Source organism: Pyrgilauda ruficollis, unplaced genomic scaffold (assembly GCF_017590135.1).
Source record: "Pyrgilauda ruficollis isolate IOZ18807 unplaced genomic scaffold, ASM1759013v1 scaffold97, whole genome shotgun sequence".
Taxonomy (NCBI): domain Eukaryota; kingdom Metazoa; phylum Chordata; class Aves; order Passeriformes; family Passeridae; genus Pyrgilauda; species Pyrgilauda ruficollis.
Window position 1 is genome coordinate 3677358 of NW_024531821.1, and position 27455 is coordinate 3704812.

General features: G+C 40.8%; 1 protein-coding gene across 1 annotated transcript in view; it reads right to left on the reverse strand.

Moving 5' to 3' along the window:
• Positions 1-987: 987 nt before the first annotated feature.
• Positions 988-27455, reverse strand: part of JAKMIP2 (janus kinase and microtubule interacting protein 2) — a 33915-nt gene continuing 7447 nt past the window's right edge. The window contains exons 2-21 of the mRNA XM_041489959.1: positions 20831-21094; positions 19737-20234; positions 18323-18532; positions 17330-17428; positions 16477-16623; positions 14575-14715; positions 13635-13691; positions 11669-11788; positions 10058-10186; positions 8964-9047; positions 8599-8661; positions 8332-8430; positions 7620-7718; positions 7246-7299; positions 6438-6503; positions 5548-5616; positions 4499-4576; positions 3681-3884; positions 1700-1765; positions 988-1061 (exon numbers count right to left, since the gene is read on the reverse strand). Of these exons, the coding sequence (XP_041345893.1) occupies positions 1011-1061; positions 1700-1765; positions 3681-3884; positions 4499-4576; positions 5548-5616; positions 6438-6503; positions 7246-7299; positions 7620-7718; positions 8332-8430; positions 8599-8661; positions 8964-9047; positions 10058-10186; positions 11669-11788; positions 13635-13691; positions 14575-14715; positions 16477-16623; positions 17330-17428; positions 18323-18532; positions 19737-20234; positions 20831-20959 (2463 nt within the window). The 5' untranslated portion in view covers positions 20960-21094 and the 3' untranslated portion in view covers positions 988-1010. The remainder of the gene's footprint in view (positions 1062-1699; positions 1766-3680; positions 3885-4498; positions 4577-5547; positions 5617-6437; positions 6504-7245; positions 7300-7619; positions 7719-8331; positions 8431-8598; positions 8662-8963; positions 9048-10057; positions 10187-11668; positions 11789-13634; positions 13692-14574; positions 14716-16476; positions 16624-17329; positions 17429-18322; positions 18533-19736; positions 20235-20830; positions 21095-27455) is intronic.

The following is a 27455-nucleotide window of genomic DNA, read 5'->3' on the forward strand; positions in this document are numbered from 1 at the left end:
GGGAAAAGGAAAACCCACCAAACTGGACCCATGCCACTTAATTATAATCAATACCTTGAATTGTATCTGGAAACAAAGAATGAGCTGGTACAAATGGTGGAAGGGCATGGCAGAACACCTTTCACATAACTGCACCTCAGCTTGTCTCAAGTGGAGAGCAAAGCAATTATTCATTGACACAGCTGAAGCCAGAGCCAAGAGAGACAGAGAAATTTAACGGTATGGGTCTGTCCTCAAATCAGAAAATTATACTGTCATCACCTGTTCTTGAAACTTTAACATTATGTTTTATGTTAACACATACATTAAACATTATGTTTTATGTTAATGTTATACATATGTTAATGTTGTACACTATGTTCTACTTTTGTTATCCTGGATCAAAAGAAATATTGTCCTAGCCCAGCATCCTTGTTCTGGAAGTGGCTAGCCACAGAGAAAAATGGGACCATTATAATTCTGATTTATTTCCCCTTTTTCACATTACCTTTTGCATTCTGAATTTTCAGCTGCTAAGTATACTGTGACAGCCAGAAAAATCCTTCCATTTCTCTATCTCTCCCTTCTTGTCTCTCAGCAGCTGATCATTCTTCCTTGTCCTTCTTTGTATTTTTCCTGCTGCTGGACAAAGAGCTCTAACTGTTTAAAAATCCTGATCTCCTTCCTGAGTGTTAGTTCAGAGTTTTTTGAGGTTATTTTAACTGTTTTCCATCTGTATCCCTTTGTAAACATCAACATTAATTTTCCCCTGCAATTCCCTTAGCTTTTTCATACTGTGAAATTCCTTGTTAGTTTTTATTTTTACAATTATGAATAGCACAATATCACCAGCAACTCAGCAGTACAACAACCCTCTACTGTGAACTATTACAAATTGACAACAACCTGCTGCATTCGTGAGTCCAAACATCCACAAGAGCACACAAGGATGTGATCCTCCGGTCTGTGCAAGAAGTGCTAGCTTTGACAAAATAAATAAAAGTCTTACCTTTCCAAGAGGCACATTGACATCAAGGCCAAAGAATAAAGGCAAGAGAGAAGAACAAGAATAGAAATAGAAACTGTAGAAGAAAAATAAGACTGTGTAAAAATGAAAGGTAATGGCATTGTAAGCATCAGAATTATTTTTGCACTCTGTAGAACAGTTAGAGTATTTATTCATTCAGAAAACACTGTTATTTCCCTTGTTACTTCTGTAAGTATCACACCACTTCCCATGCTTTGAAAACAGATAATTTTGGTGATGGATTACAACTGGCACCATATTGAAAGCCCGAGGTGTAGCTGTCACATCATGATACCCCATGGATTGACAAGTCATAAAGCTGGATAAAAATAGCACGCATGGTATTTTTAAGCGTGTTAAAAGATAGTGGCTGCAATCCATACCAGAAACAGCCTGGACATATAAATACATAAATATAAATATATAAATATATATATGTACACATGTATGTTTATAGGTACCTACACACACACCCATACCAAACACCCACCATTATATGTTTAATAATGTAATGTAGTATTTTAAGATTAAAGTCTGTATCTACTGACACAAACTGAAAAGAAGGGACAGTGGACCACCACCAACAGGTGCAGCTGACTGAGCAGAACAGAAATGTCATGTAGTTCAAGAGAACTGGATGACTACTTTCAAAACAAAGTTAATCAGTGTGCTTCAAAGGATAACAGAACCAACCTTTTCCTCCAGATCCTTTATCTGTCTCTTTTGGATGTCAGTTTTATCTTCTAAATCTCGGATCCTCTGGAAATCAGAAAAGAAAGCATATACATTAAATTCTCAGTAAATCTATCCCACTGAACAAGTAGCTTAATGTTCCATGGGCCAAAAGCCTAGAAATCAACAAATCCATTCCTGTGGCAGGGACAATCTTGTGTCATACTGTGACTCCATCCACTCATCCTGCCAAACCACAGCTTTACCATGTGTGCAACTGCTCAAAATATGATCCTGCATATATGTAACTGGATCCTTAAATGCTGGAAATTAGTATCAATGATGGATCTGGTTTTGCATTATCTATTTATTAATACTGTGTTTAACAGATCAACAGTGTAAGATCATGGTTACAATCTTTAGAATTCACACATGATTCATTAAGATTTGTCACAGTTTGATGTGTCGAAAGAGGATTAAGTGGTATTATTAGATCCAAAATGATAAATGTATACAATATTATGAATATATTGATTCTCTGGTGAGTAACATATATGTAACTTATAGACAAGGTGTGTATTTTTAGCAGAGCTAGGTACTTAAAAAAAATTATGTAGCATGACTTAAACTTTTGCCTGCTTGGGAGGAGAGATCCCCCAGAACAGAACTTCTAAGCACAAGAAATGAGGCCTTGAATCTCAGTATCTTTTTTTTTTTTTTTTTTTTAATTAAGTCAGGTCATAAGACAGCTGTCCAACAAATAGCAGAAACCCAAAGAGGCAAAGCAGGAAACACCTGATCACCTGGGAACAGGTGATCTGTGAATGTCTTCCTCAATGTCTGGACATGAGATTACTAACTTATGGCAGCATTCAAATTCTGTGGAAGCACAAAATCACAGAATGGGTCAGGTTGGAAGGGACCACAGCAGTTCACCTGGTCCCACCTCCCTGCTCAAGCAGTGTCATCCTAGAGCACATGGCACAGGATTGCATCCAGATGGCCGTGGAATATCTCCAGGGAGGGAGACTACACATCCTCCCTGGGTAATCTGTTCAGTGCTTGGTTACTCGCACAATGAATAAATTCTTTTTCATTTTCAGGTGGAACCTCTCCTACAGCAGTTTCTGCCCACAGCCTCCTGTCCTATTGTTTGGCTATCTCCTCCTTCCTTTGCCTCTCAGCCACTTCCAACTGAGGCTGGCTCAGTCATTCTGAGAAGCCAAACCTGCTGTGGCAGTGTCCCTCAGGCAGTGTCCCTCGGGGCAGCTAGCATGTTTAAAATCAAGAAGCTTCTTATGCGCAAAGGCCTGGGAACAAAAGGTAAGGATGGACCCAGTCTCAAGTGCCCAGCTCAGGATCTCAGGATCACACAAGACTGTGAGAACTCAGACTTCCTGTGAACCAAATCCCCCTAACCACTGGGGATGTGCTTCTTCTCTTACTCCCATAAACGCCTGAGTCAGATCTGTTTCATGGTGCAGCTTTCATGTTATTCAATGTGCTGTGACAGTTTGCAATTTTGCTCTGGGACATCACAGCTTGCAGAGCAGCAAACATCAGTCTTCAAAGGTGAAATGCAGTACCTTATCTCAGCAGTGAAAAATACAAATACCCACTTGGGAGGGACAAGAAGTATCTGGAAAAACAGACAGCTCTCCTGTGCCATACGAGCCAGCAGCATTTACTCCGTTTCTCTTGTGCCCAGTCCAGTAACTAGGGATGACCATTTTTATTACAAAGCTATCACTGTGCAGACAGAATTCTGGATGAAAACTTTAGGCTAGAATTTTAAAACTCAAAATATGCCAAAACAATCTTGCACAAGCTAGTATTATGTGTGCTTGCATGCACAGGAAAGACGAAGTATGAGACAATTCAAAAAGCTGGATGCCAGGCTCCCTCATGGCCTGCAGCTTGCCTAGATTCGAGCTCAGATTGTGTTCTTACACAGAAAGGCTGAGTAGATACCACAGGTGTGTGATTTCTTCTTCTTACTTACCTGATGAGCCTGCTGGAGCAGCTCCATCCTCTCCTGAAGAATCTGGCAATCATATTCTCTGCTTTTCCTCAGCATCTGACGTCTTAGCTTTTCTACTGCTGTCCTCAGCTCTTCCTGCTGTTTTTCAGTGAGTAGTTCCCCAAACTTTATTACTGTTTCTTGCTGCAAAGCATTGTACAAGGTGGCTTCAAGCTCCTGGATCCTCTGGTTGATGCAATACCAAAAGTCAGTTAGAGATGAAACATGGTTTAAACCACATTGGAAACTGGGGGATTGGTGGCAGATTCAGACCCCTGCATGAGAGGCAGTCCCTGTGCTCAAGTGTGCAAAAATGTGAAAAACTGAACTCAGAAAATGGTTCTATGTTCTGAAAAAAAGGATAGCAACTTTTATTTTTAAAGTATTTTAATATTAACTTTCACTGAAATCCTTCATTTCTACTCTTTTTTATGGAGTTAGAGATAGAGTTGGATGGAATGTTCGTATCTGAAGTGTAAATTATTTCACCAATTCTAAAATTTCCACCTGTTGCGCTAAAAAACTCCAGCTGGACAAGCCAATATTCATGAGCAATATCTGCCTTAAACTGACAAGAGTTTCAGACTTCAGGAGATGGGCCTTTTTATGACATGAAAAGGTGAGCTATTGTGTTGAAGCTGTGCAGATTGCATGCTAGTACATCAGAAGAATGAGAAATTTTTAAAAACCCAATACTAACAAAAAAGCAAAAATCTCTCCTCCTGATTCAACAAACGTCTGTGTGCTATTGCACAGTTGACCAGTATGTGCATATGCTGCAGAATTTCCTTTGTACATACCATGTACGCTTGGTCAAGAGCTTGCTTTCTGTAGTCTAATTCTTCCTCCAAATAACCTTTTATTTTGCAGAATTGCTCCTACAATGAAGGATCATTTGGACAGAAAAACAAATTAGTTACTCCAAATACTTTAGGAAGTTTTATCAAATCATTTACAGATATCTAATTCAGCAGGACGAGGAGACTGGTTCTCAACTGATACTCAGCAGAGTTATTAATATCTGACTCAGGCAGAAAAGAAGGAAGGGCAAACAGCTGTAGACTGATCTTGTGGGTGAAAATGTCTGATGTACATGGAACTAAATCCATCCTCTCTGTTAGCTTCAGTGGTATTGCTTGGCCTTTCAGTAGTGATTTTTCTAAAGATACTTCCTCTGGCATCAGGAATTACTCTTTTTGTGCCTTCTCTTATTTTTGAAGAGGTGCAGAAGTGGACTGAACTAAACAGGAACTAACTCTACATTCACATTCCTTGGGGGCAACTGCTGTGCTTTATCTTATCAGTCCACCTTAAGCTGAACAGACTTAGGTACAGACATACCACAGGAACAAAACACACACCACTACAGCTGTCTAATTCTTGTAGTTATGTTTGTTCATCTCGTAGGCTACTGCCATTAACTAGAATAAGAACAGGATAAGATTACTTAGTGTGTAATGAAAGCCAACAGTGTTATTATTCAAGTCAACAATTTCTCACATGCTGGTCCTGAATAAAATGCAATACAACAGCTGATGTTTAGGCTGTGAATCTTATGAGACATATAATGCATGTATCTCTGAAAATTATTGAGAAACCTTTGAACCCTCTGTACTTGTTAATAAACAGTCATCCTCACAGAGAGAGGAATTTTTTAAACTTTTACTATTTCTATTACTGTTATTCTGCATGTGAACTGGACCAGGAACAATTTTATGGATTCACTAATAATCAGAGAAATGCTGCATAGTTCATTTGTCAATACACTTTCCTAGTTATTTTTTGGCACATCAAGTAAGTGTGACACAATCAGTGTCCCTAAAACATGTAATAAGGAAAGTTTTCTTACCATATCACTTTCCAGTTCCATCATCTTCTGATGCAGAGCAGCTTCAGCTCCCTCAATCTGCTGGATCCACTGGAAAGAACAGAAGGAGACCTGAAACTTGCTGTGTTTTCTAGCACACAAGCAGTGGCAAGTGGGATATGTACAGCATCTTGTTAGTCTGTTTTTAGCAGCCAATTGCTGCTGGGCTCATTTTGAGGCTGTTTGTGACAGAGGCCATGATGTCTGCAGGTAGCACTTGGCAGGGAAGCAAGCAAGAGGATTACCACTGCTGGGTCACCAGAGGATGGAAAAGCACACACCCTTGGATGGACAAGGAACCCATTCCATCCCATGGATAAAAGCCCACAATGGGGCTATAGTATCTCAAAAATAGCTTAGTTGGCTTTATGGCAGTTCTGTTTGAAGCAGAGGCATTGTTGTGCAGAGTCCTTGGAAGCTGTAATGTTGAAAAATCTGTATGCTGCATTTGAGCCTTAGAAAGCAATTTTAACCAACCTCCACTTTCTTCTTCATTTTTGAAACAAGAAATGTAGACACACACTTTCAGTGAAATCTTGGCATACAGACTTTTGGAAGCTTTAGAAATCTCAGGACTGTAAATCGCAAACTTTAACTAATTACAGCTCAAATTTCTGATGATTTCTCATTCAGTTTCCAATTGCAAGTTTTGTTTCATATTATTTTTGTTCTACTGCACAGCTTGGGCCAGCTCAGTTTGTTATTTTTGCTGCTTCAGCAAGGTGTTTGGGACTGTGCTGGCACAGTTCATTTTATTTGGGGAATACTCCCAACAGTAAACAGTTTAATGATATTATTGATGACAACAACAGGGCAGAAAATGTGTTAGATGAGGCTTTAGATAACATGAGAAGAGCAAGTACGTTATTTACCTTTTCTGCCAAGGACAATACCGTGGAAGCCTGAATTATGGCCACTTGTTCTTCATTCCTTAAATTCTGTGAAGGGAAAGACAGGAAAGAGGAAAATTGGCAGCAGTTTCCTTCATGAACAAAGACAATCCAGCCTACAAACCAGGTCCACACTTTTCAGAGGATCCCTGTAGTACAGAGTATTCAGTTTCCATTGAAATATTCAGAGTCTGTTCACATATTAAGAAGACCACTGGTTTTGCCTTTCTACATGATACGGATTAATTGTATCATTCATTCCATTACACCTTAAGAGAGATATAAACTAAAATTAGACCCATTTGTTTGTCTTCATGCTAGTTTTACAAAACTGAATTTCCATTAAAGCTTTTGTAAAAATAGTGCTGATCTATATCAGCACATGAATAGACAATAATGATCCTTTGTTTTTATTTCTTATAAACTTTTTAAAGACATATCTAATGTTGGCCAGAGATACAGCATCTCTTTTACATGGGCAGCTATGCCCTCTTAGAAAGCCACAAGGAATTTGATATTTATGAAACTGTATGAAAGAATCCTAGTCCTGATGAAGAGTGGTTTATTCAGACTGCCAAACTCCTTCATGTGTTTTCCTGAGTGAATAGGGTGCAGTTGGGCCCAGTCCCAAATATTGGTGGTTTTTGGATATTCTTCCCAGTCTGCCAAACCATAGGTAACAGACGCATAATTTAACAAGTATCTCTGAAAACAGTCATAACTACATAACACTTACTGCACTGTACAAAATGCCGCTTGTAAAGACAAAATATCTCCCATTTCAACTTACCCCATTATCACCTAGGATGTCTAACTGCTTTATAAGGTCTGGGATGCTCACATCCTGCAAAGAGAGAATAAGGTAAAGCATGGCATCCACCTTTTGTCATGGCTGCAATATCCATCTATCCTATGAACCACATGGAAGCCAGCCATTTTGTTTTAGCCTATGGAAATGCATCACACATTGATTTCAGTTGCCTTTGAAAGAGATTTTATCATTATGGAGAGAATTTTGAGTCTAATTGAACTGTGTCTGTCACCACACTCTTACATTAGACTGAATTTAAATACCTAAAGTCTAGTGGAGTTATTTGTAATGGATTATATGGGCAGCACCACCACTCCTCTAGGGAGTAGCACTGTTTTATACAACTGACCTACCTTAACCCCTTCCTTCATGCAGTAGATCTGTAGAGCACTCACACCATCTGAGAATGGGTGAATCTGGAGATTAAATGGTGGGGACCGTCTCTCTCTTTCCTGCAAATTAATTGAAAATATGCTAGAGAATCTATTAGAATGAAGGAGATGCACATAGAGAATGCCATAGCTGCTGTTTATATCATTATTGGCTTGCAAAGCCAAGCTCTTCATTCTACAAGCCAAGAAAGAAACATGTAGACCTACTCTGAAAAAGTGAGCCAAGTGGGACAGGATCCTAAATCCAAGGTAACTGTTTTAACAGGAGATTATTTGGTAAATCATGTCAATTTGCAAACTGGCTGTGGAAAGGCTGTCACCTAGCTAAGATTCAAGTGATTTGCTTTATTAAGTGTTGAACAACTCTACATTGTTGTAAATACTCCCTTTAGAAACAGGTGTTTGACATCAGACTATTGGGAGACTCAGATTACACATTTTCCTCATCCTGGTATGCTGTACATTCTAACATCTGTGGATGGGTATGGTGCTTACTATTTCCAGGATATTAGAGCTGACATACTTCAGCTCACAATTAAAAATGCTGGGCCTGATTTGTAACTCTGTTTTATTGCTACAACACTTGTGTAAATCCTTGATTAAAGCTGGTGTCCAGTGCAAGTGCAGTCACTTAATTTTCCACCAGCTCTACTGTAAGAAGCCCATCCATCACCTCCAGCTCAAGGTTGCGGAACTCCAGCAGCTCGTTCTGGTCTCGCGCATCCTGCAGCTCCTGTTGCAGACGGTTGTTTTCCGCTTCCGTTTTCTCTATCTAACAGAAATATGTAAAATCATGACCTGTGTGACTGTTACAAGAACCATGAAGTATTAGGTGAGTAGTAGTTGAGGTAGCACAGGCTGTGCAAAATCTAAACCCTTAAGATGTCTCACAAGATCCAGATAACCGTTCAGAGCGAACATGCAAACCTTTGGAACCTACCTTGTCTAAAAGCTCTTGGTTCCTCTTAATAAAAAGCTGCTTATCTTCCACCCAGTGTGAGTCCTGTTGGATGAAGCAGTAGTATTACAGAATAATCAAATTCCAAAAGGCTGTGCACATTTATTGAAAATTGGAGCCACAATATTCAAACTTTAACATCCTACAGGGACAAGTTGTCTTTTACAGAACAACAACATTTTAAGTTTACCAAGGTGTAGCAAGGCTTCTGAACTTGCCAGATCTGCCTGTTTACTGACTGGTGACGTTACATCTCATGGAAGTTTATACTGAAATTGTGCTTGCTATTTTGTAAGCAGAGCGGGTAAGATACAAAACAGGGAAAAAACCACACCAGAATTACTTACCTGTCCTTTCTGAGCCAAAGTTTTCTCCAGATCTTCTATTTTGGCTTTATACCTCTGGACTTCAGCTTGAAGTTGCTCCTGAGCCTGTTGAAGTCAAGCACTACATTAAAGAGTAACAAAACCAGCAATGTGACTGGTATTAAAAGGAAACCAAAACCAGCAGAGCCTAGGTTCATGCTGTCAGTTCCACTGAGTGAGCAACCATTAGAAAGATCTATTACTTGACGTGATGTTTTGTGCCACCCCTTAGACTGGCACACAGATGACACAAGAGAACAGAGCAGTGGATCAGCCCCAACTCCCCACCCAAGCCTGTTCCACCATGGATTGCATCAGAGCAGCAAAACACAAGCTCAGGTATTTTGGGCACTCTGCTCCAAGACCCTCATAAGGGGCAATCCCTAAATTACAAAAAAAAAAGTGCTGAGCAGATCAGAGTGGCAACAGGTAGTGGGAAGAGGCAAATTTAACGGCCAGGGGGTTCTTCAAGAGCTGACTCAACTAAATACTAAACAAACCAATGCGATCTCACAGCTAACTGCTTTGAGCAAGAATTTGGGCTGGAGGTTCCTTCCTGCCTGAGGCTCCTTTCAGCCTGAATGAATTCTATAATTTTATTAGAGGGACAACATTTTTAGCCTTGGAAGGTTTACTGTAGGCTGCAGCAGATTAAAATTAAAATGTAATTTGCATTTATCCATTAGAAACATTCAGATGTTCCTAAAGTTGGTGCAATGTGTGCCTTTGTGAAAACCACAGGCCTTCATTTGCCTTTAAAACCCAACCCCCATGACACACAGACAAATGATGAGAAAACCCTTGTGATTCTGTGTCAGGCTGCAGAGTTGTCTGCTTTGGCATGCCTGCCTGACTGCAGAGTTTTCAGGTTCAGATGGAGGACAGCTTCCTGTAAACTGAGTGATTGTGTCCATTCGTAATGGTCACTCTCTTTCAAAATGTACTCACTAAATGAGTGAACAGACATTTCTCAGTGTTATGGATGCTGTATGTAGCACCATCCCATTGTATGTCCCTTTGAGGGGTTTCTTGTCCTGACAGCAATGAAATACTGTTACTCTCAAACAAATACTGACCCTGGCTTCTCTTTCAGCATCTATGACCCCTCCTGTCTGTTCCTGCAGCAGTGCATACGCTCTCTGCAGGGCCTGGTACTCCTTTGTCAGCTGTCGAAACCGCAGCTCTGACTCTTCTGCTGCTAAACCCTGAAGAATAAGAAGGGACATGTCTAAGCCATGGAGACCAAAGCACTGTCAAAGGAAAGAATGCAAAAGTGATTTGTTAAGAACAGTAGTTGCTTTACAGGTCTTGATCCGAATAGCATTTTGGATCACAGTGAGCTTGCTGTGATCTGAAATAAAAATAAATGGGGAGATTATACATCATTTATATCACAGTATCAGCTGAGTTGGAAGGGACCTACAAGGATCACTAAGTCCAACTCCTGGCCCTGCAAAGCACCATCCCCAAGAGTCACTGAGAGTGTTATCTAAACACTTCTTGAACTCTGTCAAGCTTGGTGCTCCCCATTTCCCTGGGGAGACCACTCCAATGTCCAACCACGCTTTGGGCGAAGAACCTTTTTCTAATATCCAAACTAAACCTCCCCTGACACAACCTCAGGCCATTCCCTCAGACCCTGCCACTGGTCACCACAAAGAAGAGATCTGTGTCTGTCTCTCCTCTTCCCCTCATGAGTAAGTTGTAGACTGCAATGAAGTCTCCCCTTAGTCTCTTCTCCAGGCTGAATAGACCAAGTGACCTCAGTTGCTCCTCATACAGCTTCCCCTCAAAGCCCTTCACCAGCTTTGTTGTTCTCCTTTGAACTCTCTCTAGCAATTAAATATTTTTTCTGATATTGTGGCACCCAAAACTGCACACAATATTCAATGTGAGACCACTGCAGAGCAGAGCAGAGCAGGACAATAGGACAATCCCCTCCCTTGACTGGCTGCCAATGCTGGGCCTGATGCCCCCCAGGACATGGGTGGCCCCCCTGGCTGCCAGGGCACTGCTGACTCATATTCAACTTTCTTTCAACCCCTAGGTCCCTTTCCAAGCACTGCTTTCCAGCATCTCATTCCCCAGTCTGTCTGTACATCCAGGATTGCCCCATCCCAGGGGCAGAATCTGGCACTTTCCCTTGTTGAACTTCATTTGGTTGGTAATGGCCCAGCCCTCTTGATTCATCGAGGTCTCTCTGCAGGGCCTCCCTGCCTTCAACAGAGTCAACAGCTCCTGCCTATTTTGCATCATCTCAGAACTTGCTCAGTATCCCTTCCAGTCCTGTGTCCAAGTAATTTATGATGAAATTGGAGAGCACAGGGCTTAAGATGGAGCCCTGCAAAACCCCACTAGTGACAGGTCACCAGTAAGATGTCATCCCATTCACTCTAACTCTTTGATATGTCTTTAAACTACAAGAAATGTGATAGGTTTCCTTGAAAGAGGAGAGGAAAACCACCCCAAATTGCAGAGCAGTCATACCTATAGACTCTACGGACTACATTGTGGAAGAAACTCTCAGCATTTTAGTATGAGTAACCAAAATAAAGGTCAAACTTAAAAAATATTTATCATTCAGTATGCACTATAAAAACCTAAGTGTTCTTGAGAGCCTGACCACTTGTTTTCAAAGTCATCTCTTGAAAACCTGTAACTTGTCTGTGGAAAGAGTCAGATCTTACCTCATCCAGATCATCATCTGGGGTTGCTGGTGTCCTGTCTGTTCTATATGAGGCCACAGAGGATGTTTCAGAGTCCATAGAATCATCATCATACCCAAAAACTGTATCCACCACATGTCTCTACAGAAGGAAAAGCATGATTTCTGAACCTTCATGTAAACTTGTAGCATGTGTTCTAGAGAGCAGCAGAGGGGGGAGTTGGTAGTTACTTAAAAGATGAGGTGTGAAAAGTGAACAGTGGGCTATCCCTGCAATTACCATCTTCACACAAACTCAAAGGAAACCCACTGAAGATCAGGTCTTGTGCTGGTGAAGAGTAAGTTTGCTGAATAATTTTTCTGAGGGTCTGTCTCAGTCTAACTGGAAAACATAATGTGAGCAGCAACATGCCAGAGGAAAAGTCTATGCTCTTACAAAAAGGCAGGAGAATTTTTTCTTAACCAAGAAGCTCTTCATAAGGCATCTATCAACATGCCAAGTGTAGTGCAGTGTAGTGTGCAAAGGTTACATCACAAGGAGCTGGAAACACACAGAATAGGCAGCCCTCCTCCTTCTTGCACAGACACTGCTGATAATTTTCATGTCTAGGTGCTTTTGCTGATATGGCTGTTGGATCATATGAGTGAAAGCTATGCTAATACAAAACTAACATGAAGGAACTTTTATTGCATCTTTCCAGGACTACAGTAACTGGCACCCTTTATAAACAATTGCTCATGCTCCACAGTTTGGTTGTATGCCTGACACCTCGCTATTGCCAATTTCATAGCTGAATTAAATCAAATGAAAACTGTGAGACATGTCCTGTGAAGACACAGATGCTTGACCCTGCAGGCTTGGTTTCAGGGTACTGATTTGAGCCTTTAAATACTTGGCTTATGGATAATTCTGAAGACAAACTGATCAATGAGCAATTAAGATGCACTTCTTCTTAGCAACATCTTTCACTTTGCTGACAGGTTAAAACCTTCTAAACCTGGAGTTTGAATCACACAAAAAACATGTACCAAAGACATCAATTAGCTTTTGCATATATTATAATTTTTGCTCATGGTGTTGTCAAGTGAAAATAATTGCCATATTCTCCAATGTTATAATCTCTATAATGTTTAGAAATAAAATTTACTGACGAAAATACTATTAGGTCCTTGTTGTGTCTGCTGTACACCACTTCACGACCCACACAGAAACAATGTGATGACACAGCTAGGATTTACTGTCTGAAATTCCCAGTGTGTAGACAGTGCTGTGTGACTTTTACAGAACATGGCTGATGCACTAACGGATGCCCTTGGAGGACTGAGTGCAACCAAGTAACCCATATTTCCACTTTCTGGAGGTGGTACATGAATGCTGCCAAGTCATGCTTCACATCTAGTTGATAAAGGAGCTATGCAAACCAGTCCTGACTACTCAGCTCTAAAATTGTTGTAAATATACCAGCTTTGGACTTAACCCAATTCAGGGTGATACAAGGGTTAGTCAAAGGCATGTGGAACTGAGCAGGAGAGAATGACACAGTATCTCAGGCAGAAATTTCCACCTGAAGAATAGAGATGCACAAGGATTTGGCTTTAGCCCATATGTGCTGTGAAAAACAGATTGCAGGAAAAAAAATGGGAAGGTCTCTGATAATGTTAATACCTCTCAGCATAACAGACCCTAGGACCAATACTTACAGAAATCAAATGGAAGAACAATTATTACTACTGGGTGGGGGGATGGCCATAGGAAGGACAACGGATGGGACAGGAGCTCCATTTTGCTGAAAATAAAATAGCTGCACACCCTTAACAGAATTTCAAAGTGGATTTAAAAAGCTCTAAAGTAACTAAGGAATTTATAAACCTGATCACTAAAGCAGATTGTTATAATCCACAAAGCTCTCTTTAATCAGATTGCTAAAGTGTGTTTTCCTACACAGCCTACTTGAACACTGTAAATAAGAAACAATTTTTCATCTTACCTTGATTGGTTTTGAGCTCCTTTTATGCTTTCTCCGACGAATGAGTTTCTCCCTGTCCTAGAAAGTAAGATTAAAAAGTTACTCTCTCTTCTCTTCTTTGCAGCTGACAGATGGCCAAATATATGGAGAAAATAAGTAATAGAAGTTCCAGTGACTCTCTCCATATGTTCAAACAGGAATCTGATTCCAGGTAGAAGGGAGGATTCATATCCCAATCTGTATGTGTGTCAGCTAAATACCACATGAAAAAAGCTCTTGTGCATTTGCCTTGAGCAGCTGTCAAAAAACAGGAGCTGATGGATTGCCCTCTAAAATCACTGGGAGGCCTGGTGCATGGGTTTGGGCACTGTACAAGGGGCTGTCTGCCTCCCCTGATGAGGAGATGCTGCCCCTGTCTCAAAGTCATTAAATGATGGCAGTGTCGATCTCATCATTCCTAGCAATGATATCTCAGAAGAGACAACAGCCTGTTTTGGAATCTTTCTCCTTCTCCTCAGTATCATAATGCAAAGTTCACTGACAAAGGAATTGTCAGCATTAAATGACACAAGAACTGGAAACCCACTGTCTAGCTGTACATGGTTTTCCAGCACATGATATGGGACTGTGGGCCGGCCTCTTGTTAAGGGAACTTTTTAAGCATGACTTAGTTATAATGGAAAAACACCTCGGCACAGCCCTGCCTTGTGAACATGTAGGTACCTTCCCAAGCTCCACAGCTCTTTCTGGAACTCAATTCACAGTGTTATGGTTTGAGTTGTAGGGGCTGATGCTCAACTACAAATTCAGTAAACTGCACACATGCACACCTACAGCTAAACATCTGCAGATGTTAAAAGCAGGTAAGGTATTAATGCTCAGACCTCTAGTTATAAGAAATACTATCAGTCATAAACTGTACACAGCAATCATTCCTAATTTCCTTGTGCTCTGGACATACCCTTGTTAACTCATCAATTATGTTCTGCTGTTCTATGACCTGAAGCTTTAAAAATTCAGTTTCTTGTTCCTCATTAGCCTGATCCAGGTCATTGAGAGATCTTAATTTCTTTAGAGGAGGATGTGATGTTATTTTTTCTCTCTGTGGTAAGAAGAAAAGATAAAAGAGATAAAATAAGATCCAGCGATTAAAAGACCCCCTTTTGGTTAAAAACTAAACATCACCTTTCATTTAAGCTTTAAATATGCTTCAGCTACACCATTTTTTTATTCATGTCCATCAGCACTTAACAATAAAATAGCACAGCAAGGCTGAGTTCTTCAACCAGAACAACAAAGCTTTATCTATTTAGTTACCATGTGGCAATACAGCCTTTACAGCCCTTAAAGGTCACATAGCTCTTCCTTGGCCGCGCATCAAGATGCCCCAACGTGTGGCAAATAAGAGTTGAACCTGTCCAGTGAGCAGGCAAATAGAATCTACTTTCACAACCCCATGTCCCTACTGATATTCAATGTAGGACCACACACAGTGAGGCAATGAACATGCTTTACTCATGTTAAAGACATGCATCCAGTCACACCAGGAGGAAAGGCAAAAACTGTGATAACAGATCTATTTTAACCACAGGTCAATATCCTGCCTGCTCCTGAGCATATGTGGGAAAGGAGATGGCTAAACCCTGTGAGAATTGCTCTAGCCACCAACAGCTTGTCAGCTTTCGTGATTTGGGCATCCATAGTGTGAAGAGCAGATATCAGGGAGCTAACTGGGCACGTGTACACTGTGACCACAGATACGCACCAGTGGTACTGCCCCACTGATGCCTAATGCATGCAGGTTGCAGAGTCCTTTCTCTTTGCTGTGGGAGACTCCAAGGGACTGTGATCTGCACTGCCACAGCTGTGGAAGAATAATTCTGACCCATGACACCTGCAATAAGTTTATCTGTCTTCTAGGCACGGGTAAATTGCAGAGTCTTTAAGTGGATTAGCTGTGTAACACTAAGGTCTTTTTTCTGTGGGACAGGAAAGTGAATCTGATCACCTCTGCCTAATCAGCAGGAAAGCTGCTCCCGTTGCAGGGCACTTAGCCTGCTCAGGACAGTGGCTACTACAGGTCAGGGCAAGGTCCATGAACACCTTTAGCAAGGGAAGTCGCCTCAGTCTGCCAGCTTACATCTGGCAACCCAGAACATCCACCTCCTTTCTCATTAATGCCAAAGCCACACCAGTGGATGTGGAGGAACATGGGGCCTGGAGGCAGACTGATAATCAAGGCAATCCCATCTGAAGGATATACAGACATAACTGTTTTGACCCCACTTCATATGGCCCTGACATGGGAAATGTATAGCCCTAACCAAATTTAAACACCACCATTCTCCCTGTCCCACATGCACCTTCTATGCATCTGTTTTATGGCAAGGTTCCATGTGCTTAGTGCCATAACAGAAGTCTACTTTGTCGTCATCAGCTCTAAAAGGAACATGTACATGATGCAAGAACATCATTCTGGCTGAAAACATCACTCTTTAACAGCTTCCTTTTTGAGTTCCAGATTAAAAAACCCACAGTAGGACATGCCACAATGATATAACATTTTCCTCTTTCTTTTTTTTTTTGAAACAATTGACACTCAATATTCTAACTTTGAAAATATAATTAAAGACTGTGATTATGCATTCATGTAAATATATTGCCTGCCCATGTATGCATAGTACACTATGTTATGGTACGTAAATCTGTAATAATACAGACCAAACCATGGCTGTATCTTAGCAATAGTATTACACACCATATACAATGCACATTCTCTATTCATATACATCATGCACTATGCAGATGTGGCCATCAACACATAGATCCCCCAGTAATACTCATTTTGCTCTTCAGTACCAACCATTTCTATATTTTCTTTAGTGACTGCTTTGAGTTTATCTTCCATGCGCTGCAAAGACTGCATAAGTTCATCATTTCTCTTTGTGAGGCACTTGTTCTTTTCCAGAAGAGGTTTACATTGTTTCTCAGCTTCTCGGACACGCTTCAACTGGATTGATAATAGCAATTAATAATTGTCATGAGAAACACATGAATATACTTGTAATTTGCAATCTTGACATCTATTTTGCAATTATGACATAAAGAACATTGAAGCTGGCTAAACTGATATGAAAGGAATGCATTAAGATTTCTAGCTCAGGAATAAAAAACCTATTAAGAGTTCAATTTATCACCCTCACTCATCCTTAAGCACAGAAGTAGGAATATAAACAGGTTAAATAGCCAGGGTCCTGATTCAACACACAGATATCACCACAGAGTAGACAATCAGATAAAGGGATCAATTCACAGTTGTCAATTCTTTCTAGATTCAGTACTTCACTATTTTCAACCTGGTTAAATACTGGACTACAGACCTAACAGACATTATTTCATTTACAAGGTAAGTCTCACCGTGCACAAGGTAAGTCACCAAGTACATGGTGTGTGCTCAGAAGGAGGGAACAGAAGCATTCACACAGAATCCTACAAGCCTTGCTGCTTCAACCTCCACTGGGATTTTGTACTTAGGTAATTTCAATGAAATTACTGTTTTATTCTAGGATAAAAAGTCCTCCTCAGCCTCCTGAGTGATGGGCCTGATGGATGGACAAGGCATGTTCATCACCAGCTTTACCCTTGGATCCTCCCTCTCTTTGCCCTTCCCCGTGGCTCTCAACCTCCTCTGTCTGCAGGTGCAAGAGCTCACATACCAGCTCATTTCGCTCATCAACAAGCAACGTGTTCCGGTCTTCCAGCTTCCGTATGGTGGCATTCAGCTCTGCTATCCTCTTCTGGTTTCTGCGCAAGTCCTGTGCGTGAGCAGCAATGTCACACAGTTACTGATTCTCTTCAAAATACATGCTTGGAAAAAGAATCCTCAAAAAAAACACACTGGTCAACCTAAGCTGTCATCAACAAATTATCTTCAGGGACCTTGACAGTACTGAATATGTTGGCAAATATATATATATATATATATATTTAGGAGGAAGTATCTGGGGATACTTTAACTGAAAATTTTAAACCATTTTAAAAAATTAAGAGAAAGCAACCAAACAGATGATAAGTTTTTATGACAGAGATAAAAAAGCTAAAAGATTCTAATTTTTATTGCCTTTTCCTATGGGTTGCTTCTATTTGCTGAGCCACTACCTCAGGTGAAAAAGCCAGGACAACCCTTTCTGTATCAATTACATTTACTTTCTTATTTCTCATTCCTATATATGTAAATATGCATTTAAATATGTATTGGTTGTGTAAACATCTTCTGTTTAGTCACACAGTGGGTGACTTGTGTGCTTTCTGAATGACACCCAAGGGCTGTTTGTGGGATACAGACAAAGAGGAGGATCTCCTAAGGGTCTCACAGATTCTCCACGCCCAGCGTTTTCCTTGCCCCTCCCTGCTCATCCTTGTAATTCTATCTGGTTTTGAGGATGCATGCTATCTAGGTATTAAGTTCATCGATGATTCTTTCAAAGGGGCACTGATTATTCAGGATGTGTTATATTTGTGACTAGAACAACTGATGAAAACCAGCAGTACAAAGTTTTGTCCAACTAGCATGCCCTCTGAAGACTCTATGAAAATTAACTTGTCTTTAGTGAATGAGTGAGAATATTTTCCTAGGGCCTGAGAAGATACGTCAGAAAGAAACACACATCCATGCTACTGTTTTTCAGGGACCAGTAAAACCTGCATACAGGGCTGCTGCAGTGCTCCGAACCATCTCCAGCCCTTCCTGGGATCTCTCTCTTGGGACTGCTCATGTTACACTCTGCCTCCTTCACCAAAAAGAGCTGTTCATCCAGAGCTTCCTTTTGCAGCTGCAGCTTCTGCACATAGCCTGTCTGTGTCTCCAGTTCTTTCTCCAATGAAAATATGATCCTGTCTTTAGCCTTGATCTCATCCATCTGAATGAAAGAAACATCAGAACAATATTACTGTGTGAAGGCAACAGCATTTCTCCAATTTGTAATTTGTATTGTATGATTTACTTAAGAGCAGTGATCACCCCTCAAATCTGCTCCACCATACTGCACCAGGCCTGTAGAACAACATAGTCTGAGCCATACCCTTAATTTGGAGCACAGGAGCACATTCACTGAGCATTTTGGCAACACAAGAATACACCTCTAGGATGCAGATTGTGAATGGGGGGGGAGGGGGTGTATCATTCTTGACAGCTTAAATTCCTATTTATTTTACTTAATTCTAAATTCTTGAATTCCAATTTTTAAGCTACACTTTCCACCATTACAAGCAGGTCCAGCTGTCCACATGACAGTGTGTCCCGGTTCTGGCCAGGACAAGGTCAATTTTTGCAATATAGAGAGATTATTCTCTATCATCTCATGTCATTTTCTGGGTATGGGGGAAGGGCTCCCTTCTGGATGAAGGTAGCATGGCTGTGGTCAGGTTGCAGGCTCCATGGTGAGCATTTTGCATGTAAGTCACTCTTCTCTCTCATGTACATATCTCATTGCTGTTTCCAGTCAAGTGGTCTTACTTCAATTCATGATCTCATCTTTACCTTTTGTGCCTCCAGTTCTCCTCCCCAGCCCACTGCAGGGATTGGGGAGTGAGTAAGTGGTTTAGAAAGATTAAGTGGGAGAACAAATTGGGAAGTTTCTAAACCACGACACAGGGAAACAATGCAACCTGCACCTTTGCTGGTGTGGGCTTCTTTTTGTTCATTTTCCACAGTAATTACTGAAGGCTACACCAAGGCCAACCCAAAAGGTATCTCCTCTCCTGCCATGGTTTATTGTGTTTAGGATACCATAACACAGGCTGGAGAAAACAAAAAATTGCAAGTGCAGATGCAAATGCTCTTTATCTAACCCTGTGCACCTTGCATGTATTAACAAATCAGAGAGCCACATCCTTATGGATTAGGCCAATCACTCTCCTAATTTCAGCTGTTAACTGCCATAACAGTGTTATAGCTGACTCACAGTGATCTATTTATTCCTGAAAAATGACAGTGAGAAATCTGTAATACTTTTTCAAAGTGAGCTGCATTGCAAGAGATCTGTTACACAGAAAAAGCTAAGAGACAAAAAAGGCAAACTCAGTGCAGCCTAAGAGAACACATGAACTGTTCTGATTACTGACCAGGCGTCGAATATCCCTTTCACTCTCCCACTTGATCTTGGAAATGGCCTCTTGGTGGGACTGATGCTCACTCCGAAGATCGCCTGCCTTGATCTTGTCGGCCTGGATCATATTGTTAAGGGCCTCATCTACCTGCTTTTTGGCAGACTTCAGCTCAGTAATTTCCTGCAGCAGCTTAAGGCGCTCAGAGTCAAACTGTTTCCTGGCCTCTTCACGAGCCTCAATAGTCAGCGCTGTCCGTACTTTATCACTGCTCCCATCCCGCAGCGCGCACAGCGCCGACTTCAGGCGCTGGATTTCACTGTCTCGGACTTTCACCATTCTCGTCATCTCCTGCTCGTGCTGTTTGATGAGGTTCTCCCTCACAGCCTGCAGCTCCTTCATTTTCTCCTCATGGAGTTTGGCTTTTAGCTCTGTGATCTGCACGGTCTGCTTGCGTTGCTCCACTTCGCGGATACGCTTCGTTTCTTGAGTCTTTTCTCTTTCGAGCTTAGCAACCTACATTGAGATAAAATGAAAGTCATCTGCTGCCAACTTAACATTATCAAAACAAGCCCACCCAGACACATCCATGTCAAATTGAGAAAAAACCCCGCTGAGACCCCAGACAATCCTCCTACAACAAAATACAGGCCAGCTCCTGAGGTATTCACGTAGATGACATTGTCTTTACTCAAACAAAAAACTCTCTCTTCTCCAGGTGTCCTGCCTCACACAATGATGCTACATGTACTTTTAGTATTTCCTTAGGAAATCAGACTCCCTATATATGTGTTCATTTTTCTAAAAGCTTTTTAAACCAGTAGTCTAATTCACCAGAAAACTGAAGGGCTCAGAAAAAGCAAAATTCCTACAACTTTCACATACTGCTCAATTTGAGGGCCAGAGGTTTCTCCAACTTGTAGCTCAGTAAAATGGAGTCTTTTCCACGGAAGCCATAGCACATCCATAGTAAATGTTGTATGTTGGGAAAGAATCAGACCACTTTTTTAGGAAAAAGTTGTGTGGCCACTGTTGAATTCTGTGCTACTATTTTTTCCACGTGTTTGTCTTCTTCAGCAGACACTTTTATTTAAAACCAAACTGTCACTGACCTTAGATTTCTCCTGATGCAGCTCAATTTGAATGTCTGTTAGCTTAGTCCTGAGTTCCTCATTGGCAGCCTGTAGAGCAACAATCAGTGCCTCAGGCTTTTCGCCCTTGCTCCGTCCTTTTTTTGACATGGTTTTTTATCAGAGGGTCCACACGTTTATTTCAAATATGGATTGCCATCTTCTTCTGTTCCTTTCAGTGTTAGTTAGTTCAACTACTACTGCGTGACATTCCTTAAGGTCCTGGACTCAGCTGCTTTGAAAGCTCTGTAAGAAATAAGACATACTATTATCTGTCAGTGGACGCTGCATCTGGACAGCTCACATGCTTACAGAACACAACAGAGCGCTCCCATCTCCAAAACACTGCAATCTTTGCCTGAAAACCTACAAGGCAGATCCCAGCACAATCATGCTTCTGAACACCAGCCTGCCACGCTTTTGGGAATTCCACGCTTGCCCTTTTCTGTTCTCAGAAAGGGGCACCATGCATTGAAGACAGGTGTTCATTTACCATAAAGATCAGTGCTATTGAGAGTACGAGACTGGAAGGACAGGTTATTTACTCCAATCCTTGCAGTCTGAGGTAACCACAAACCAGACAATTTAGTGTGAAGGATCGACCAACAATATCATTCTCTTCCCCTTCCCAACTCCTGATCCTCTTCAAGATCCTGTGCCAAACTCAAAGACTCTCCACAACACTGCTACCACCTGTCACAAGAGGAAAAGGTAAGTCCTCAGTCAGCATTCCAGGCCTCTGGGGAAGCAGAAAACGAGTAACATGCAAGCGCCTGTTCAGACTAGAAACTGCCCCCATGGAGTAAGAAATGAGTGCCTACGCCTTCTGGAGGATTAAGATCCTAATTTACAAATGAGGCAAGAAATGCCAGTATCACACTGTAATCTAACAACTGGGGTTTTAACATCTGGTTATTAACAGTAAAAAATAAAATTCTGGACAAACATCATCATTATCCCTGTATTCATTTTAATTTTATAGCATTATTATTCCCATTTGTGGCCGCTAGCTGAAATAATGTTTGGAGATCTGGGATATCAGTTTAGAGATGGGCAAAGCACTGAAACATTAAGACTGCAAAGAATGGGACAGAGCACAGTGTAGTGGTAGTGGTCAAACATTCCAGCAATAATGATTAGAGCTCCAGTGCTAGATTCCAGGCAAGCTTTCCTCCATTATTGTCAGGTTGCACATTTTTTTAATATTTTATTTGCTTTAGGTACAAAAGATAAATAGAATTATAATCTCCCATGTTAAAACAGAAGGGACTTCCAAATATGAAAGACTGTTTAACTCAAAAAAAACTTGCACACATCAGCAGAAGGAAGGACAAGAAAAGTACTTAAAGTCCCTGTGTTCCAAGAATGAATTTTGAGCCTGTTTCAGTAAGTCCAACCAAACGATCATCTGAAGGCATTTCCTGCAGCACTTTACTCGCCCCTGTTCTTCTTTAGAGTGCTACAATGACAGCATCAGGACATTTTTACAGCAGCTTAATACTAAGGCTGGTAGAGAAAGATTACTTGCAAGCTGTAGGCCACTTTCCCTGTCATGCTCCAGCTGTGGAGTGCTGTTTGTACAACCAAGAGCATCCACAAACCTTGTTTAGGCAGAAAAACATGGGATTTGCCATCAGTATCACAAAGCAGGCAAAGTACGGTAACAAATCTCCTGTCATGTATGGTGGTACAGTCAGTATGAAAACTAAGACGCATTTCAGAACAAAAGGTTCTGTTTCAGCAATAGTATTTCCATTCAACGTCAGAGGAGCAATTTCACACACTAAAAAGTTCTCAAAATTAAGGCCACCCCAGTTAGTTATTACATGTCATAGAGGTATGAGCAAAAATCTTAGATGTAGTCTCTGCCACAACAATCTTACAACTTGTTCAAATATCCAATTCACTTACTGTGAACCAAGTACTTTCCAAAACACAGAAAAACCCATCCATTTTCTAACACCAGACGCTGCTGTCCGTTTTGACTGCACACCATGCTTCTGTACCACAGCCACCACAGTCCTTTACTCTTAATGCATCTCCCAGCAGGCCTCATTACAGAAGAATATGCATATAGCTGTACATTTATAGCAATTAGAAAGACTGCTAATTATGCAACAGCTGTCCAATACGAGAACCACCAAATGCAAGAGGCATCTGAAATACCAAAACTCATAGAAACACTTGTGTGAAGTAAGAAGCTTTACAGGAGAACCACTGAAAAACTGGTTCCAGCCTCATAATAAGAAGTTCCAATCTTATAGAATAGATATCCAATTGCCTACCCAAGTACAGTTTAAAAAAATCATACTTGAAATACGAAAAAATGCCTGCAGCTGAAAACCACTTTACCAGTCTGTACTAAAGTGAAAGGGAACTTGGCCATTGACTAGAACGGGAACAGAAACGGGAGACCAACATGCCTGCCATGGTACCTAAATCCATAAAATGTACTTAGAGATGAGCCTGGGGACTCAGAAAAAGAGAAGGAAACAGAATTCCATTAACTCTTAGAATCTTAATCAGCCATACTGCCTTTCATCTTGATGAATGAATAAATTAATGTACGCATGCTTCTTCTTGCTTTGAACAATGCCCCATAATTGTACCAGAATGCTGCAGTGATGGATATTTAGGATGGGCTGAGAATTCATAGCTCTGATCTGACTAAGAACACTTCAATAGTGTTAAGCAGTATGCAGACTATTCATAATAACACATCTTAATTTTCTTTCCCAAGAGAGATCCAGAGAAGCACCATTTAGCCCAATTAACTTTTAAATATGAAATAAGGTTTAAAGTAAAACATAACTGAACAGTTCCCTTTGTTGCATAGGTGCTATCTGCTCTAGGTCTTTGTTGAAGATGGGCACAAGTACCCAACTCTCATCTCTGCTGAGTAACCTTCCTGGTTTGGATGCTTGGGCTCTTTTCAGTGTCACTCCAGCTCTCTTTACCACAGACTTGGAGGTTAAAAACACATTCTGTAATCATAGGTGTGGGGCATACTACAGTGAGATTCAAATGGAAATAACTTGGACTACAGTAGACAAGACTCTGTGCAAGACAAGCTGGAGAGAAGAGAAAATATGCACTGACAGGTGTTGCATGATGAATTTAATTGCACTACAGTTCAAAGTGGTGATTTATCAGACCCAGGCATGGGTCTCTAGAACACCTTGGGCCATCGTGAAAATCAAGAACAGACTCAGCAGTCTTTTTTTTCCAAACAGGAAGCAGGTGTCTGAGATAAGAGATTAATGGAGTACCTTTTGATTCAAAGCAAAGGAAGGGAAACAAATGCTGCCCACACTAAGTGAAGTGTAGCTTGGTTGAATAGTTGGTGTAGGCTGCTGCACAGTGGCTGAACTTTGCATTTGAGAAAAGTTTGTTTGTGGGATGAAAGTCTAGAAAGGGAAAGGGAAAGGGAAAGGGAAAGGGAAAGGGAAAGATTAGGCTTGGATTTTTGTTCCCAAATCTAACAACATTTTACTTTATTTTCCTAATCAATATTATTTACTTCTTTGTCCCTCCAAATACCTTGGTGTCATCAATAACGAAAAGCCAATTCTCTGCACAACACATGAAGGTTTTCGCAGAGTCTCCTAAGTTCACAATATCACCCTACTAACCTGAGGGTTGCATCTCTCCCTAAAATTGTACTGGCCCTACTGAGTCTGAAGGCATCGTATTATACACCAGATCATAATTAAGACTGTAAGACAAATCTGTTCTGTGTAATTTCTAAATCTCTTCCTTTCTCAGCATTAAAAAATTAGAAAGTGCTGCAGGATAGGAGGAAGGAAGAAAAGAGGTAGAATCTAAGTAGATTTCAATACAGTCTCCTAATCTAGAGCTTTAATAAAAGTCACAATATGTGTAGTGTGAAAAGTCTTGTAAGTTAAGAATTTCCCTGCCTAACAGAAAATAAATTGAAACCTTGATATTTTTCCTTTGGAAATATTGGAAGTGTCTTATGAAAATGCCCTGCTATTGAGAAATCAATACATCATTGCTGAGAATATTATTTTGATTTATATATTTTCACACTTGAAAATGAAACAGCTGTGTCAAAACCAAGCAGGTCTTTCAAACCATACACTAATTAAACACTGTTGAAAATGGCAACCAAACTATTACTTCAGTTCACACCACCTGTGAGTTTTGTCAGTATTTATTTAATAAAACTGACATCAACTGGCTGTCTGGCAGAAATACTTTTACAGCATAAAGGAAAAGATCACAATCAATAGCAGCCACTCTTCCCCTTCATCCATTCTCAAACTGACCTACACAACTGCAAGTCAAATTTCCTGCTCTCATGATAAAGAAAAGCAGCCTGAAGAAGCTGCAAACCCTTGTCGGATTGGATTCTGTTGGTCAGTATTGCCAAGCACACATTTATAACCACATCATCACTGCATGCTAACTCTGGAAAAGACTCTGCCTCTGTAAATTACTGTCTGTCTAGTCCCTTGCTAGGTTTGGGTTTTGTGACCTGACTGAACCTCAGCTGGGGTTCCAAACCTCACTGGCCTTTCTGAAAAGTGCTAATGTTCCCCTTGTAGAACAGAGTAAGGTGCTCAAAGTAAATCTGCTCGCCATTCATACTAGTACACTTGATTCTGTAAGACTTACCAGAAAGGAAAAGGCATCAATGGCCTCAGGTTTTCCAGAGCAGGAAGGCAGTTTCAGACAACATAAAACTGAGCAAACTACGCAATTCTGCCCAACTGACAATCACTTCTTACCAGCGTGTGAAAGTTAACAGCCCAGCGAACTAATACACATAACCTGTTCTATCAACAGTGAGAAACAGGGCACATGCCAAGTTTGCTTATGTACCCCAGTATTTGACAGTCCTCTTCCACAGAAGTCCCTATTACAAGGAAGAACATACTTCCAGAAGGATGCTAGTGCAAGCACCAGCTCACCAAGCACCAGTATGTCAATTTCAAGGATCAACCAATCACCTCTGACAGAGCATCTCTTACTGACTCCTCCAAAATCTGCAGTCCCAGAAGGAAGTTTATAGGAATAACACAACACCTAAAGTATTAGGGAGGGACTATCAGAAATTTTTTAATTGTCTCGTTTGTGTGATCATCTATGTTTTACTAAAGAGGAACTTGCCGCACGATCAAATAATTTTATCACCAATGAACAAGGTGTGTATAGCTAAAATTGCAATTAAAAGAAAGGGACTTTTATTTTTCTTGCCCATAGGAAAGCTCTGCCTCCATCTGAGCTCACACCAAGAGTGATAGTTTAATTTCAGTTACAATTTTCTGTTTTCTGAGGGCAAGAGCAGATAGAAACCCTATCTCATACATGTGCTCCTCCTAACACCTTGCTCTCAGACAGTTGGTTCTGCTCAAGGAGTGGCTGCACTGTGAACAGGATTTACCTATGTGAACAAGCAAAAACTCCGATCTAAACTTGCTTTTCTCTGAGCCCAGAGCCAGCAATTCAGCTCTTGCCAAGACAACGATTAACATGCTAATTTGGAACCCCACTGACCCAACTCTCCATCAGAAAAGAGTGCTGTGATTCAGGTTAGGTAACCCTAACATGAGGGGGTGCTCCAAATCACAACGGCTGATCCAAGCACTCTGGCTCTAGATCCCAATCTTCACTCTAGAACCAGAACTTCAGAATGTGGAAGCATGATGAGAGTATTATGAGAAGCTTTTTCATCCTTGACAAATCCTCATGACCTTTCTAAGCTTCACCATCTCTGCCAACAATCTGCAACAATTCTGAGAGAGGCATTTCTATTCTCACAAAATGGTGAAAATCCCTTGGAACTAGAGCAGCTGTTAGAGTGCTTACCTGCTGGAAATTCCAGTAGCCAGACTGGATTCATGCTTGTTGATTGATCCGGTCTTAGGCAATACTTTAAGGAAATAGTATTTCCACATAAGCTAATTCCCATTACTGCACCAACTCTGTTAGCTACAACAGGAACACCAGCCATACACAACTCCCCGTGCCTCCAAAATCTCATTTGCCTAGTGGGATTTGAATTAATCCTAAATTAAGTCTTTGCTTTGGATTTTATTTACCAAGTTTCATCTATGTTTTGCGTTTTTTCAGAATAAAATTCAACCCCTAATTATTGCATACCATTCTCTGTGTGTTACGACACATAACAAAATACATAATTAATGAAAACTGTGATTAAAAGCATGAGTTATATTATTTTAGTATTACATCATAATTCAGTGTATCAACATCAACTCAAAAACTCAGCTCAGACCTGACAAACAGCTCTTAAGAGCAAATCCTAACCATCTCTGATTTTGACTGCACAAAAATCACTGTATTATAGCTTGATTTCTAATCAATACCGTAATAATTTTCAGGAATACTAAAATACCTTCTGAACTGAGCTCACAATATCCCTTGGATATGAGGCTCTACACAAGGAATACGGGATGAATCTGGTACTGCTAGGCTGCTCATGCTAAAATTACCATTGGCCCTTGCTCTAAAACATGAACCAAAAAAGCCCTATCCAAGCTGGTGACTCCATGGAAACAGCAGAAAGGGTACAGAAGCATTATTGTTACCCGCAGCAAAGCTAAGCAGATTTGTTAAAACAATA